Genomic DNA, 13,390 nt, shown 5'->3' with positions numbered 1-13,390 from the left:
TTGTTTTTATAGAAAGCTAACATTAACTGTAAAAGAGCCATTGCCTGAAGAACTAGGGCTGTGCAATTAATCGTATTTTAATCTCGATTACGATTTTGGCTTGCAACGATTACGAAAACAATGTAATTGAAATAAAACGATTATTATTTTTATTTAAAAAAAAGAAATTTTTTTATTTTTTTATTTTTTTTATTGGTTTTTCAGTTTAATTATACTTAAAGTTCAGGGTAATCAACTGTTAAAAACATACTGTTCACATTTTTTTTTTCAATATATGGATGTTTTCAAAGTAAATGGATAATCGTTTTTAATAATCGTGATATCAATTATTGACCAAAATAATCGTGATTATGATTGTTGCCATAATCGCACAGCCCTATGAAGAACTAAACATGTCTGGTCTAATTACCGTCAGGGTTATGTTACTGAAAGTGTACATGAGACTCTGAGAGCATATGCATTCTGAAAGGTTATGATGACTGGGGGCTTCTGCCAGCTGCTGAACAGAAATGTGTTTATGAGCCATACTGCTGAAAACCTTGAAGCCAAAGAGCAAACATGGACACTGTGAAAAAGAATGTTTCAAATACAGCATGCAAAAATCGCTAACCAGAATACCACAATTTATCACTACACAGGGATATAAATAATAAACCAGCTTTCTCTGAGTTCCATGTAAAACTCATATCAGAAATAGGTGCAAAACTAGGCCTCCATACTGAGACACTCATGGCAATGTAAACATATACATTGTATTTGCATAAGAAGCGGCTCGTTTTGGCTGGATGACCAATGGCAATATGTCCCACCCTGGTGACAAAGTATCTATTCAAATATACTGAAGAAATGTAACTTAGGTACTTTTTGATGACTAGGGCAGCAGTGTGGTCCTCAACAAAAGTCATACAGATGAGGCAAACCGTGTGAATGCACAATAGAGTGTTGCAACACCCACAGACCCTCGTTAGAAACGCTTTCATGACGTTGAGCTGCATAGTTCCTGTTAGTTGTAAAATAGGAGTTAAGAATGATGGTGTCTTTAAATAAAACTGAAAAGGACAGTGCACAAATATCCATTTTAAATATGATGTGACAGCTACAATATTGGAGTTATTTCCAAGAGCTAAAACACACAAGACAGACCAGATTGTGTCTTGCTAGGCAGGAGAATAAATGCTGCTGGCAGGATTTAATCTAATCTTCCATAATCCAGAATGGCTGAAAGAAGACTGGCACTCGAGCACTTGTGCATGACATACTGTTATGTATTCCCTCTGGCGGGTGTGAGCCAGATGTGGAAACTGAGCATCTTCTAACCCTTTGCCATGGGTCACCAAGCTTGCAGTTTTTTTCCTGAAAAAGGTTTGAGGTCAATATTACAGCTGGTCTGCCCATAGTATATAAAATAAACACCTTTATTTACTTGTTGACATAAGCTACATTCTCCTCTGATCTCACTGTCACAGAAAGAATCTTGTCATTCCTGTATAGTGAATGATGCTGGTGAAATATTCAAAGGATTTCTTTTTGCTTCTCTGAGCAAAACAATGATGACACATGGTGAATCAGCAGCTCAGACAAGGCGAGGAATCCTCTTAAGTAACCTGACTGGAGGTCAGGGCCATACCCCCCCTCCCCTCTTTGAGACATAAAACAAGCAAGCGCCCTGCGGGATGGGTGGGAGCAGGGAAAGAGGCAAATGGGAGGTGAGGAATGGCTGGTGGGAAGAACAAAGGCAACGTAGACAGAATGTGGGAAATTAATGAGAGGGTAGGTTGTGATCAACACACATGGCTGAGCTGAGAGCCATCATCTGCTCAGAGAAAACATACAGTCGACTTTCAGCAAGGCAAATGTACACAAGGCTGGGAGAAAAAAGGGGGCCTTGTTGGCCATACGGTATCCAGCCAGCCTGCACTGGGGAAAAAAGCTGAAGAACCGAGTCCTTCAGGACCCTAATCACAAGGCTCTGTGCTCAGCAATGCACGTTTGCATAACTTCCTGCCGCAGAGAACTCTGGACAGCCACAGTAACATTCCTTAACAGGACTGTACACGTCAGAGAGCTATTTTAGGTATGTGGCCAAACAAGTTCTCAACAAAAAGTGAAGGAAGGGAGGGAAAAAAATCCATCCCAAGTACAGAGTGACACAGTGAGCCTTATTTTCAATCAGCACTAGTTCCTAACACTATGACGGAAAGGAGGAGGAAGGGGAGGGCTGGTGCAAGGGGGCCTGGCTAGCCCTATAGTAGAACAAATGAAGGAAAAAACAAAGAAATTCTGAAGAAAGGCATGCTATGAGTCTTGAAACAACAGTGTGACAAATACCCAGGTTCAGTCAGTGAAACACTAGGACACAAAATAATCGAATTGCTTAATAGAACTAATTGGATTTTAGGAATAAACTATAAATTAGCTTTCTGAAGCAGTAAGAGTGTGTAGCACTGGGTGTGTGAGCAGCAAACAGATCCAGGATTGAATCTCCGCATTTGCATCTCTGCTGTGGTGTCAGCTATCTTCATGGAAAGAGAGATACAGAGGTGTTTGGAGTGGGCCATATAGATTAAATCCTAATATTAGATATATGCATTTGTGTTCACGAAACAGTGATATGGTCAATGCTGTGGTAAAAGCAGGAAACCAGTTATGAATTAAGATATTCTAGCATATTTAATACCTGAAACCTATGGAGAAATCTACTTTTTCTATAATGTAGTAATGCAAGACTGCCCACAATGGCCACCCGAGCTACAAAAGCACAACAATGATACACAACTCTAACTGTGATTACTTTATATCGCCTCCCAAAACAGACATATTGGCCAACCCTCACATGCGTACTTGAATGCTTCACACATCAGTAATATATCATTGAAAAAAAGCCAGTGTGTAAATAAAAATCAGCATTTTGTGTAAAATCACTATCCAATATATAATTATGAAACCAACCACTGCTAACTGACTTATGAACATGCAGGCTGAGGGTCAGAGGCCAAACATCATCTGTCACTATCAGTCTTTAGCCGTCAGACCTCTCTGCCACTGGGTTAGATGGAACAGCCAGCAACACAGATATGGCTGAGTTCAAAATCTGATTCCAAGATGTACTGAAAAATATGAGGTTCATGGTCCAGAATCACTGACAAAGCTCTTTCTTAGCTTATAATTTAGTGTAATTTCCAGAGGTAACAGTTCCTAGATAAGCACTTATACTGCACTTATTGCAGCTGAAATTTCCAAGGGCTTAGGAGTCAGCTTTCCATGCAAACAGAAGGAAAAATTGCATCAATGATAACATGTGCAAGACAAAATGGAAAAGAAAGAAATTGCAGATATCAATATTAACACAGAAGGGGATCAAATATTACATATATGTGAATGTAGCCTCTAAAACACCCTCATTCACTGTATGGTTAGGCCTGAATTCACCAGGCAAGAGCATAACAATTTTAAGAACATCTAAAAAGTAAGCGAGAATTTGTAATGTTAAAATAGAACATACACAATAATCATTCCTATTATAATCAGAGGAAAAGGTGTGCATTAAAGCTACTCAAGTGTTGGTATAGTCCAAAGGCTAAACTGTATTATGCGGTAATCTTTGGAGAAATTGCTGAGAAACCAAACTTCCAGGACTTATCTTGTTTCTGCTGATGCTGCTTCAGCCAGAGGGCGACACATCCTTGGGATTACTAAATAATAATATGAAATACCATCCCATCACCCTTCATGAAATGTGGTAATAATAAAAAAAAGGTATAGTTATTTTAAAATGCACACGCCAGTGGTTGGCATTACACATGGCAAATATGTATTTAAGCTTTAGGAGACAGATCCACACACACACTCTTTTCCAGACATTAAAGTCTGAGTTAAAATTTCCATGGGAGACTCAGCCACATCATCCCTTTCTGCATGCCAGCACAAGGCATGTGGACTGGTCTAAGTCCAGACCTACTTCTCACTTCCTTTTCTGCCACCTCTTTAAGACAATATGCTTTCCACATGTGAGCAAGTTGTGCAGACAGCCAACTTCAGTTTGCCAAGCAAATAAAGGCAGTTCCATTGCAGGCTGTGCCTAAAACACAAATGTGATCATACAAACCAATGGAGCCATTCAAAACGTCAAACACTACATTGCTTCGTCACTGCTTACTTTTCAGATACAGGAAGAACTATAAGGGAATACATATCTATCTGTCTGGGATTTGGCATCACTGAGATTCACTTGAGTATTTTTTAACTAGGTTCCTGGTCCAAACTCTTTTTGTACAGTCTTGCTTTACATAATATCTACTGACAGAAAATCCCACTTACCTAGAAAGACTGCATATCTAACAACTCTACTGGATAAATGGCAGTGACAGTGAACCCAGGGGTGGCAAAACCGGGGCATTCCATTTCCTTATGAGGTCCCAGCGAGCGAGAATCACTGTCACAAATGCTTTCATGTCAAAATATAATTGAGTTATTGCAACAGTGGAGAGGACTCACGTGTTTCCAATGGATGAGCTCTGGATTCTCGAGCAAAACTCTGCTGTCCTGCCTGCTCTGCACAGGATTTCTGATCTCGCCCCAATAAATAACCGTCTAATTAAACATCGACTCAGCTAATTTTGTAACATCTTCACAGGACTTGGGTCGCACAGTCCTCCTCTGTAAGTGGGACAAACTATCTGGGGCCCTTAAGATATGAGATGCAAGTAGAGTAGTAGGCTGTAAAGTTCAATGGGTGAATCAAAGGATAGAGCATTCCATTATTAAAAGACTGGATCATTTTAGTATGCATTCCTGCACATAATGAGTCAGTTGAGGGAATGCAGAGCTACAAATAGCTCAGCCAATTGTTTTTCCCTTAGCTGAAGAGCTGAGGAGAGCAGTTTACAACTGACAGCCCTGAACCCTTTTTGACAATAGGGATTTATCAAATAGTACAAATAACCGTAACCACACAAATACATGTTTTTCAACTCAAGGATTGATAATTTATAATTAAAGGGGGGGGGAAATAGTACCGTTTTTATCAAATTAACTACAAATTACATATAGTTCAAAAGGTTCCCGTCTGCATTGCAAAAGTATTAAAGTGCTTTGGCCGCCTCCAGGCAGAACGCTATGAAAATGATAGTAGGATTGAAAAAGTAAAAGGGAACATTTCGTCATTTTTATATTATGTAGCTAGCTATGAGCAGGGAACATAAAACAACAACAAATTGTGGTGTATTCGAGGAATGCTGTAAACTCCGTGAATCCAGTATGCGTTTCAAAATCAGTGTCTCCTGGAAGCCACAACACCATATGACAATAACAAGGCTGGGCATTAATATAACAATATATTATTATATATACAGTGTTTCCCCTAGCTTTACTGCTTGGGGGGGGGGGGGGGGGTGCTGCCTGGCCGGGGGGTGGTATATATTTTTTTAAATCCTCTGGAGCAGAGACAGGAGCTGTGGATTATTGTTATTTATGAATGCATCAGTGTTTCTTAGGTTCAAAAACACTAAACTCACAACTTACAATGAAAGTCAGTCGTTATCCGAGTCAAAGCTGCAGAGAATAAGACACTGAAACATGCACATAAATTATATATATAAAAAAAAAAAAAAGAAAAAGAAAAACACCTTGTATTTCAGGGGGGGGGCGCGGGGCTTCGTTGGCGGGGGCACAACAAACACATCTAAAAGAATTCTTTGTAAAAGTGGTTACTGGTGTAACTAATGTAAAGTATAAGCAAATTGTATGACAAACCAGTATGTGCCATAACAATGATCTCATGTCATGCATTGCACCAGATTAAAAGGTTTCCGAAAAGTGAGTTGAGCAATTGGATTTTACAAAATCTCCGAGTTATATGTCAAGTAAAAGGCAAAAGGTTACCCTTGTACAAATGTCAAGTTGTGTTAATACAGAAAATCATCTTGCTCAAAACTGTGCAGATCTGTCGCCAAGATGAGAAGCAACTATAGCTGCTTTATCAGTGCTGACAACACCTTTCAGGTAAGGTTTGTACATTAAAGGCAAAGGTCAGTAGAACAAGGGCAGGCACTCTACACACACAGCAAGACAAGGAGTGACTGTACTCGGGCTGATACTCAACTTGGGCCATAGCAGATTGACTATGCAAGGCAATTAGGGAGCGCGCCAGTAAAATGGTTCTACAAATCATTCTCATGACTCAAAAGTAGGCAGTTGTGACTGAAAAATGACCCTGTCTGTACAAAGGTCCTTCATGGAAACAATCTGTAGACCCTGTGTTTCCTATAGCTTCTTTTTGAATCCTTACACTCTAAGAATTGGGTGGAATTTCTAGAAAGGAAAGACATGCCAATTTTAGACTGGGCTAGATTGGAGGTGAAATAAATCATATAAAACAAGTAATGCTTTACATTAACAAGTTTTACTTTATATATTTTTTTTGCCAAACAGCACCATTAACTAGTTGACAAATGTACAAATAAGGAATTTCTTCCAATTAATGAAAATATATTGTAGTTGGACTTTTTGAGTTGGAAATAATGGCAGACATTAACCTGCAAAAAGGAAAACTGATATAGGTCTATCCTTACATTTAATTTTCCTCTTTAAATTGCCTCTAGGGAACAACACTTGATGAACATTTTAATTAGCACAAAGCTTAATTTGCCCTTTTGTATTAGTGACACACCACATGTACAACAGTGTGGTGTTATTGATTGAACTGTTTCAGCCTATTCAACTGTTAAATTGTAAATCACTTATAAATGAGAGCATCCACAAAAGCATGTACATGCAGCATTCATACTTTCTATCACTGTCTACAATTCTGGTTTACTAGCCTCACAGTTTCCTGTAATTAGACTACTCTTATTACAGATATCGAGTCCAGCTAAAAGAGGAATCAAGACACAGAGAAGCCATAGCACCCCAAGTAATAGTTAGAACAATAACAAATGCCTTTATCTTTTTCAAACAAAAGCAGAGCCTACGCGATATAAGTTTCAAAAAATCAACAAATAGCAAGTATTCTAATTTACAAAGTAATGACTGACTCTACTAGGGAACCACCAAGCGAAAAGCAACTAACAACTAACTAAGGCTAACACGTTTAATCCAGACATATCATTTGATAAAATTGATGAAGCATATTGATTGTTTCCAATAGAAACCATAAATATAGACAATGATAGGACCCTTAATGTCAGTGAGCGTTCACATCACAATGTCAGGAATTCTGTCTGTTCAGATTGGCTCTTAAAAGTCCTGCCTAGAGCACGATAATCGGGGAGGGGGCAGCCCATTCAGATAAGGCGCTCTTCTCTCCAAGCAGGATTTATTTAGGGGGTGAAGATAAGGGCTGCAGGGTTGGAATACTGTGCTCAATTGGCCGGGCAAGAGCTGAGTGGTAAGGTGCAGGCCAAATGTCAGCATCACACAACACAGACCAGGCTTCCATCGGAAAACGGTTAGGCCCAACAGTGCTATACTTCAGACAGAAAGCAATGCCAGCTAAGGACCCAGGTACAACAACATGGCCAGTAAAAGGCTTGCATTGTGTATTCTGATGGAACCTATTACTCATAGCTAAGCATGTCGGCTGCTTTATGAGTTAAATGTCCTGATTCACGGGCCTTTAGAAACATGAGTCTTCAGTCCACATAATTTTGGTTTATGGGTAGAACGAAGAGCCCACACCCTGCTACCTCAGAGCTGCCTGCCTGGGCTCAACTCTCTCCAGACGTGCAGAATGGCTTTGGGACACACAGGGAACTCCAGGCCAGTCAAAGACAAGAGGTTATTTGATTAGCATGGAATTTTATTAAGCTGTGGGTGGAGTTGCATGGTGGCAGAGAGAGCCTCAGCAAAAGGCCTCCATTCATTGATCAGGCAAGATTGCAGAAAAGGGAAAAAAGAGGAACAACACCCTTGTGTGTGTGGCTGCCAGCAGGAACAGTCCCCACAGCTTTTTGCCATTAAAAATGCAGAACGTGTGCACTTTTTTAGGTGAGTTTAATTGCCTTTTTCTGCAACAGGATGGGAGGTCACAGAGACTAAGAAAGTTTTCATTTCAAAAGACAGCTATCCAGAGCAGCCTGTACACAAACACTTCATGTTGGCCGTGTGGGTGGTGTTTTAGGACAAGCCCCCTTTCCGAAACAGACTGCTTCCCCAATATTCCTTTGCTTGTTAAGTCAGACCACAGGCTAATACATCCAATGAAGATCCAGGAATCATTAATCAAATAGTATGACCTAACATGAACAACACCTGAATGAGTTACAACGAAACTACTACCTGACTAAGTTACAGTAAAACTACTGTACACGCAGATTAAGAAGTACCAGTCACTCTTTGTTTATTCAGTGAACCCTTGGCAAAAACTGTCATACTTCTGGTGAAATTAAAACCAAAATGTGCAATCGAATTACCAATATGAATGTCTGTTTCATCACACTAAACATAGGATTGCAACTGCTCCCATGAGAGCAACAATTCTTGTGAAAACACTCCACTGTCACCCAAGCTGAAAGGATCCTGACATCAACAAACACTTGACTCAACAACGTCCCCTTTGGCATCCACTCCATGGTGAGTCAGTTGCTGGGATTGCCTCTTGTAATAAAAACCTATGAAGGTGTTGCTTTGGGGTTTAGCACGTGGCAGCAAACGCCTTCTTTCTTCAGACAGAAAAGTCACTTCATGAGTTGTCAAGTGTAGACAGGAAGAAGCCAGTGACCTCCAGCAGGTGAACTGATGCAGCTGGAGGTCTGCAGGTTACAACAGGCTGCTGGCAGCCCTATCACTTTAAATTAAGCTTAGATAAGTATTTCTAGAGAAACAGCACCTGACCACCTACTTCCTAGTGATCTAAAAAAGCTAAATAATGCCACCACAGAGCCTAATCAGATTGTAGTGGGTGAAGGAGACCAATACAGTTGATTAGATCTAATAACATGACTTGTTTTACCTGGCCTGGCCCGTGTTCTGTATTGTTGAGAACAATAACACGGTTCCCATATGTCAGTCTTGTTCTGTCACCTCACCATTGATTTCTGATTAGTTATTAGAGCTAGTTTGTCAAGTACTGACAGTACATCATCTTTTAACATAAAACCTAATGCAAGTAATTACCACGTTATTGCTTTTGGCTGCACGTTTATGACTGAAGTATCAAACTACTCATTATTTTCTAATTGCAAATCTTTAATATAAACACGAACACACAGGTGTTTGATCGTGATTGAGTGTGTGAGTAAAACTGGCCTGTCAGTGGCAATATCAGCACATTCCTTCAGTGACAATTGAGAAGACTTGTTGGTCTCGGAAATAATTTCTGCTCCAAGGAGTAGACTGACCCCGAATGGTTGACTCGCTAGCCGCCTAGCCAGCAGCTAGCAAGCTACAAACTTACCAGAAGACAATCCGTGTTTACTTCTGACTTTGGGTCCTTCAACATGGCATCGATTTTTTCAAATCGAGCCGCCATGCTTTCCCCAGCAGACATGTTTGCTGTTAAACTCAGCCCCGATGTTGGTTTGTGAACAAAAACAGCTCACTGGCGAGGCAGAAGGCTGGCTAGCTAGCTTTAGCAGCAGCCAGCGGTAGCTAGCTAGCCAAATGTTCCTTTCTTCGGGTGAACTTTACACGGCACTTCAAAGAAAAGACATCGTTCTCCTGCAGCTTTCACAGACGATGAAACGTTTAAGATTGCGTTGAATGTACAAAAGCCACATTTTCAGAGTCGAAAGATGTTTTCCTTGCAAACAACTTCAGTGGCAAAAGATAAAGTCGGCGACAGATTAGTCAGCCTCCGCAGGATGCAACTGAGGATAAGGGCTTAAAATGTTGGTGCATCCAAACAAAAGGCAATTAAAAGTTAGATGTAATGTCTTTTTGAAAAGCACAGTTTACGGATATGTTAGTCCAGACTCGTTCCCATATTTTGCCAGGCCCTTGCAGAAAACGACAATAGATTCTGACAGCTCAAAAGTAGAAGTGGTGGGAAAAAAACTTCTGCTTCTTCCAAATTTCGATCAGTTTAAACACGGAGTCGTTACAACGTTTAACGGCAGTCCTTCCGCGGCATCCCGTGCACTGTCACTGACTGTCGACTGTTTCCCGTCCACATAGATACATCTCTCAGGTCGAAGGCATACAAATCGGCTTTAGATATGTGTTAGTTTTCGGAAAAAAACAGCAGACGATGCCCGATTTTCTCCCACAGCCTGACCAACATGTCCGCCTTCCTGTTCAAACACCCCGGAGAAGCAACTTCAAAATGTCAAGCACTACGCATGCGCCCTGACGAAGCGCATTCAAAGAGTTCACAGACTGATGGCAACATGTTGCTGTTCACAATGTTACACTGTGGGCTAACCGTGAGCATCTCATGAGAACCCAGGGGAGAAGAACCATTTATTTAGTATTAGTGTTCAAATGTTTGCCTTCTTCCTTTAAAATGTTTGTTTTTTTTAAAAGCTTTTTTGTACTTCACAATTTCGAAACGTTTTTTATGCAGACCATTTCGATTTGGCTTTCAGTGATAGTAAGTATCATGTACCCTTAGTTATGAATGATGGGTCATATTTGTATTGTTTGGTTTTGTATGCCCTTTTCAAATATATTCTATCCTTTAAGGTACATAAAGGTGAATGGATATTTCTGCAAGGGTCATTGTCAATAGGAAGCAGAGTTACACTAACTTACTCAAGTAGACTACTGTACTTAAGTAATTTTTAAGATACGTGTACTTTACTTGAGTATTTCCATTAAAATGCTACATTGTACTTCTACTCCGCCACAATTCAGAGGTAAATTGTGTACTTTTCCTTCACTACATTTTTTTAATATATTTAGTTACTTTGCAGATTTGGATTAATGGTGTGACATTTAATCATCAACACTTAAATAAGACTTTAGTTACATAGTCATTATATTATAGTCACATGCCCTATCTATTTGTTTGATGCAAAAGCTTCACTTTTTATAAGAAATAGTGGCTAGATAATAACTGTGTACCTACCTTTTAATTGAATCATTTAATTATTTTATGAATCAATAATTGTAAGGGCCTCACATAGGTAAGCGTCCACCTATATCAAATTATATATCAAGCAAGTTATACAAAGCTATTTTAAAAACAAATCCCCTTTCTTCTTTACGTTGCAATCAGCCTCCTCCAGCGTTCATTTGGCATGTGAGCCAACAGAGGGCAGTGGTGTTCAACTTTAATATGACAAAGCACTTGTGTTCAGAAACTTAAGACCCATGATTTTAACATTGTCAAAAATAAAACGTGAAGCGTGCTCCTTAAAAGAAATATCATGTTTATGTATACCAGTAAATTAAAAAAAAATTGTAAAGATGTTTTTTGTTAAATCTACGCAATATGAAGCCCTTTATATCAATGTATAAGTTCTGCCACCTGAGGGAGATGTTTTCACCTTAAATAGACTGATAAATACGGGACAACGGTTTCTTTATGAATTGTGTCCATTTAGACATTTCCTTCATAATAACTGTTTTCCACAGCATGCATGCATGTGTGTAAGTATCTATCATGCAATGAATTATTCAATCATATTTTGTTTTGTCTATCTGTTTATTTTGTAATGTTCTACTTCCTTATAATTGATTTATTTTTGCTGTATATGCATGTCATTGTGTGTATTGCAATAAAACAAACGTTTATTAGAGAGCAACCTTATTATTAGGCCTAGTATAACGTCTGCCTCTGCCACTCCACCTTCCTCAACATTCATACTTAACTTTAATTATTTAGATTCAAAGGTTTTATTGGCATATGCACATTGGCTACAGTGTAGTTATGTCAATGAAAAGTTTTAGTCCCAGGCTCCTTCAACAATGCAACATAATAAAGAACATCAAACAATAAAACAATAAAAAATAATGCAATAAGAAAACAGAATAGAAATAAAACACTGCAAGAGAATTTTGCCAGTGACCAATGTGTAGTAACCTCTATACAGGGACGTGCACAGGTACGGGCTAATGTTGCCCGGGCAACGACCCGTTTTCCCTTTTTGGCTGACCTCTCTGGAGAGAGCGAGAGGTTTTTTTTTTTTTTCTGTTGTGGTCGAATCAACAATGATAAGCCCACAATTAGTATGGTAGTGTCTCGCTGCGGGAAACCCAACAGCTTCATTCTTCTTCTACTACTTATTTTACTTCTTCTTCTTCTCCTTCTTCTTACATGTAATTGCCCGCGAAATTTTGAATGAAGAACTCGTTTCAGTGTGAACTCATTCCACAGTATGACCACAAAAGTGTTTTAAACCAGGTAGGCTTACGTTTTTATTATGCATGTTCTATATCGCTAAGTGTGTGATTACACATGTTACGTATTATATATATGATATTTATTATAGGCTACTGTATTGGTGCCACCTCTAGTGTCGGATTTTGGAAAATGGATTTTGAGTTTTCTCATGGCAGGGACTTTACTTCCTCTTGACACCGTCGGTTATTTACAAAAAAACACGTACATATACTTGTTATTGTGCTTCTGTCTTTCTGTGTCTTTTACTCTGCTCCGTAAACTCCTATTAAACATCCATGGTAAACTCCCTCAACGGGCCGCTCGCTCTCTTTTCTTGGTCGCCCTCTCACAGGAGAACACTTCACTGTCCCGCTTTGTAGGATTTCTGCCATGTCTCTACTTTAATTTGACCATCTCTGTTATTAAGTTATGGAATACTAAATAAATAAGTACTTAGATACCTTACCGTTACTGCGCTCATAAAGAATGATAAGAATAAGAATAATGCGTATTGAACTGGTTTAATTAATTAGTGATTTTATTTAAGGTAATTATAGAAGCCCTATTTCATCAGTATGTCTGCACAGCAGTTACAATGGTCAAACTACAGTGAATTGTCCCCATTTTTTCTTTAATAGTTACTAACATTACATATTTTAATGAGATATGGACCGCAAAACAAAAAATGTCCCTGGTTTTCATTTTAATAATCAAGTCACCAAATGCAAGTAGTTGCCTTAGCTTATTTTGTTATGAGATGATGATGTGAATTACTGTTCAAATTAGTTAATGTAATAATCGTTTTGGTCTTATATTTTTTTTCGGGGGGAGGCCTTTTTTCCAGTTTAGAGCAATAGCCCCTCCAAATGTCTGTGCACGTCCCTGCCTCTATACATGTAAACTAGAATAAGATGGGCTTTAAACACAATATAACATTTAAAAGAAAAACATTTGTGACGTATTAGTTATTTGTCTGACTAATCCTTTGTGTTTTTTTCCTCCTTTAGCAGAAACAAGCTGATGCGAACTTCTCCTCATGAACCAAACGGTGCGTACAGTAGCTCCGTGACGTCACTCGGCAGCTCCCTCTCCGTGCGCAGATCAGCTGTGGCAGCAGAGCGACGGCAGCAG

The 13,390-nt window shown here is 39.2% G+C and overlaps 1 protein-coding gene across 3 annotated transcripts in view; it reads right to left on the bottom strand.

Moving 5' to 3' along the window:
- Positions 1-10,236, bottom strand: part of rock1 (Rho-associated, coiled-coil containing protein kinase 1) — a 34,381-nt gene extending 24,145 nt beyond the window's left edge. For all 3 annotated transcript variants that reach the window (XM_034137749.1, XM_034137750.1, XM_034137751.1), the window contains exon 1: positions 9,392-10,236. In XM_034137749.1, coding sequence (XP_033993640.1) covers positions 9,392-9,484 — 93 coding nt within the window. In that variant the 5' untranslated portion in view covers positions 9,485-10,236. The remainder of the gene's footprint in view (positions 1-9,391) is intronic.
- Between the last annotated feature and the right edge of the window lie 3,154 nt (positions 10,237-13,390).

The sequence above is a fragment of the Trematomus bernacchii genome, unplaced genomic scaffold (assembly GCF_902827165.1).
Source record: "Trematomus bernacchii unplaced genomic scaffold, fTreBer1.1, whole genome shotgun sequence".
NCBI lineage: Eukaryota > Metazoa > Chordata > Actinopteri > Perciformes > Nototheniidae > Trematomus > Trematomus bernacchii.
This window is presented reverse-complemented; position numbering and strand designations above follow the sequence as displayed.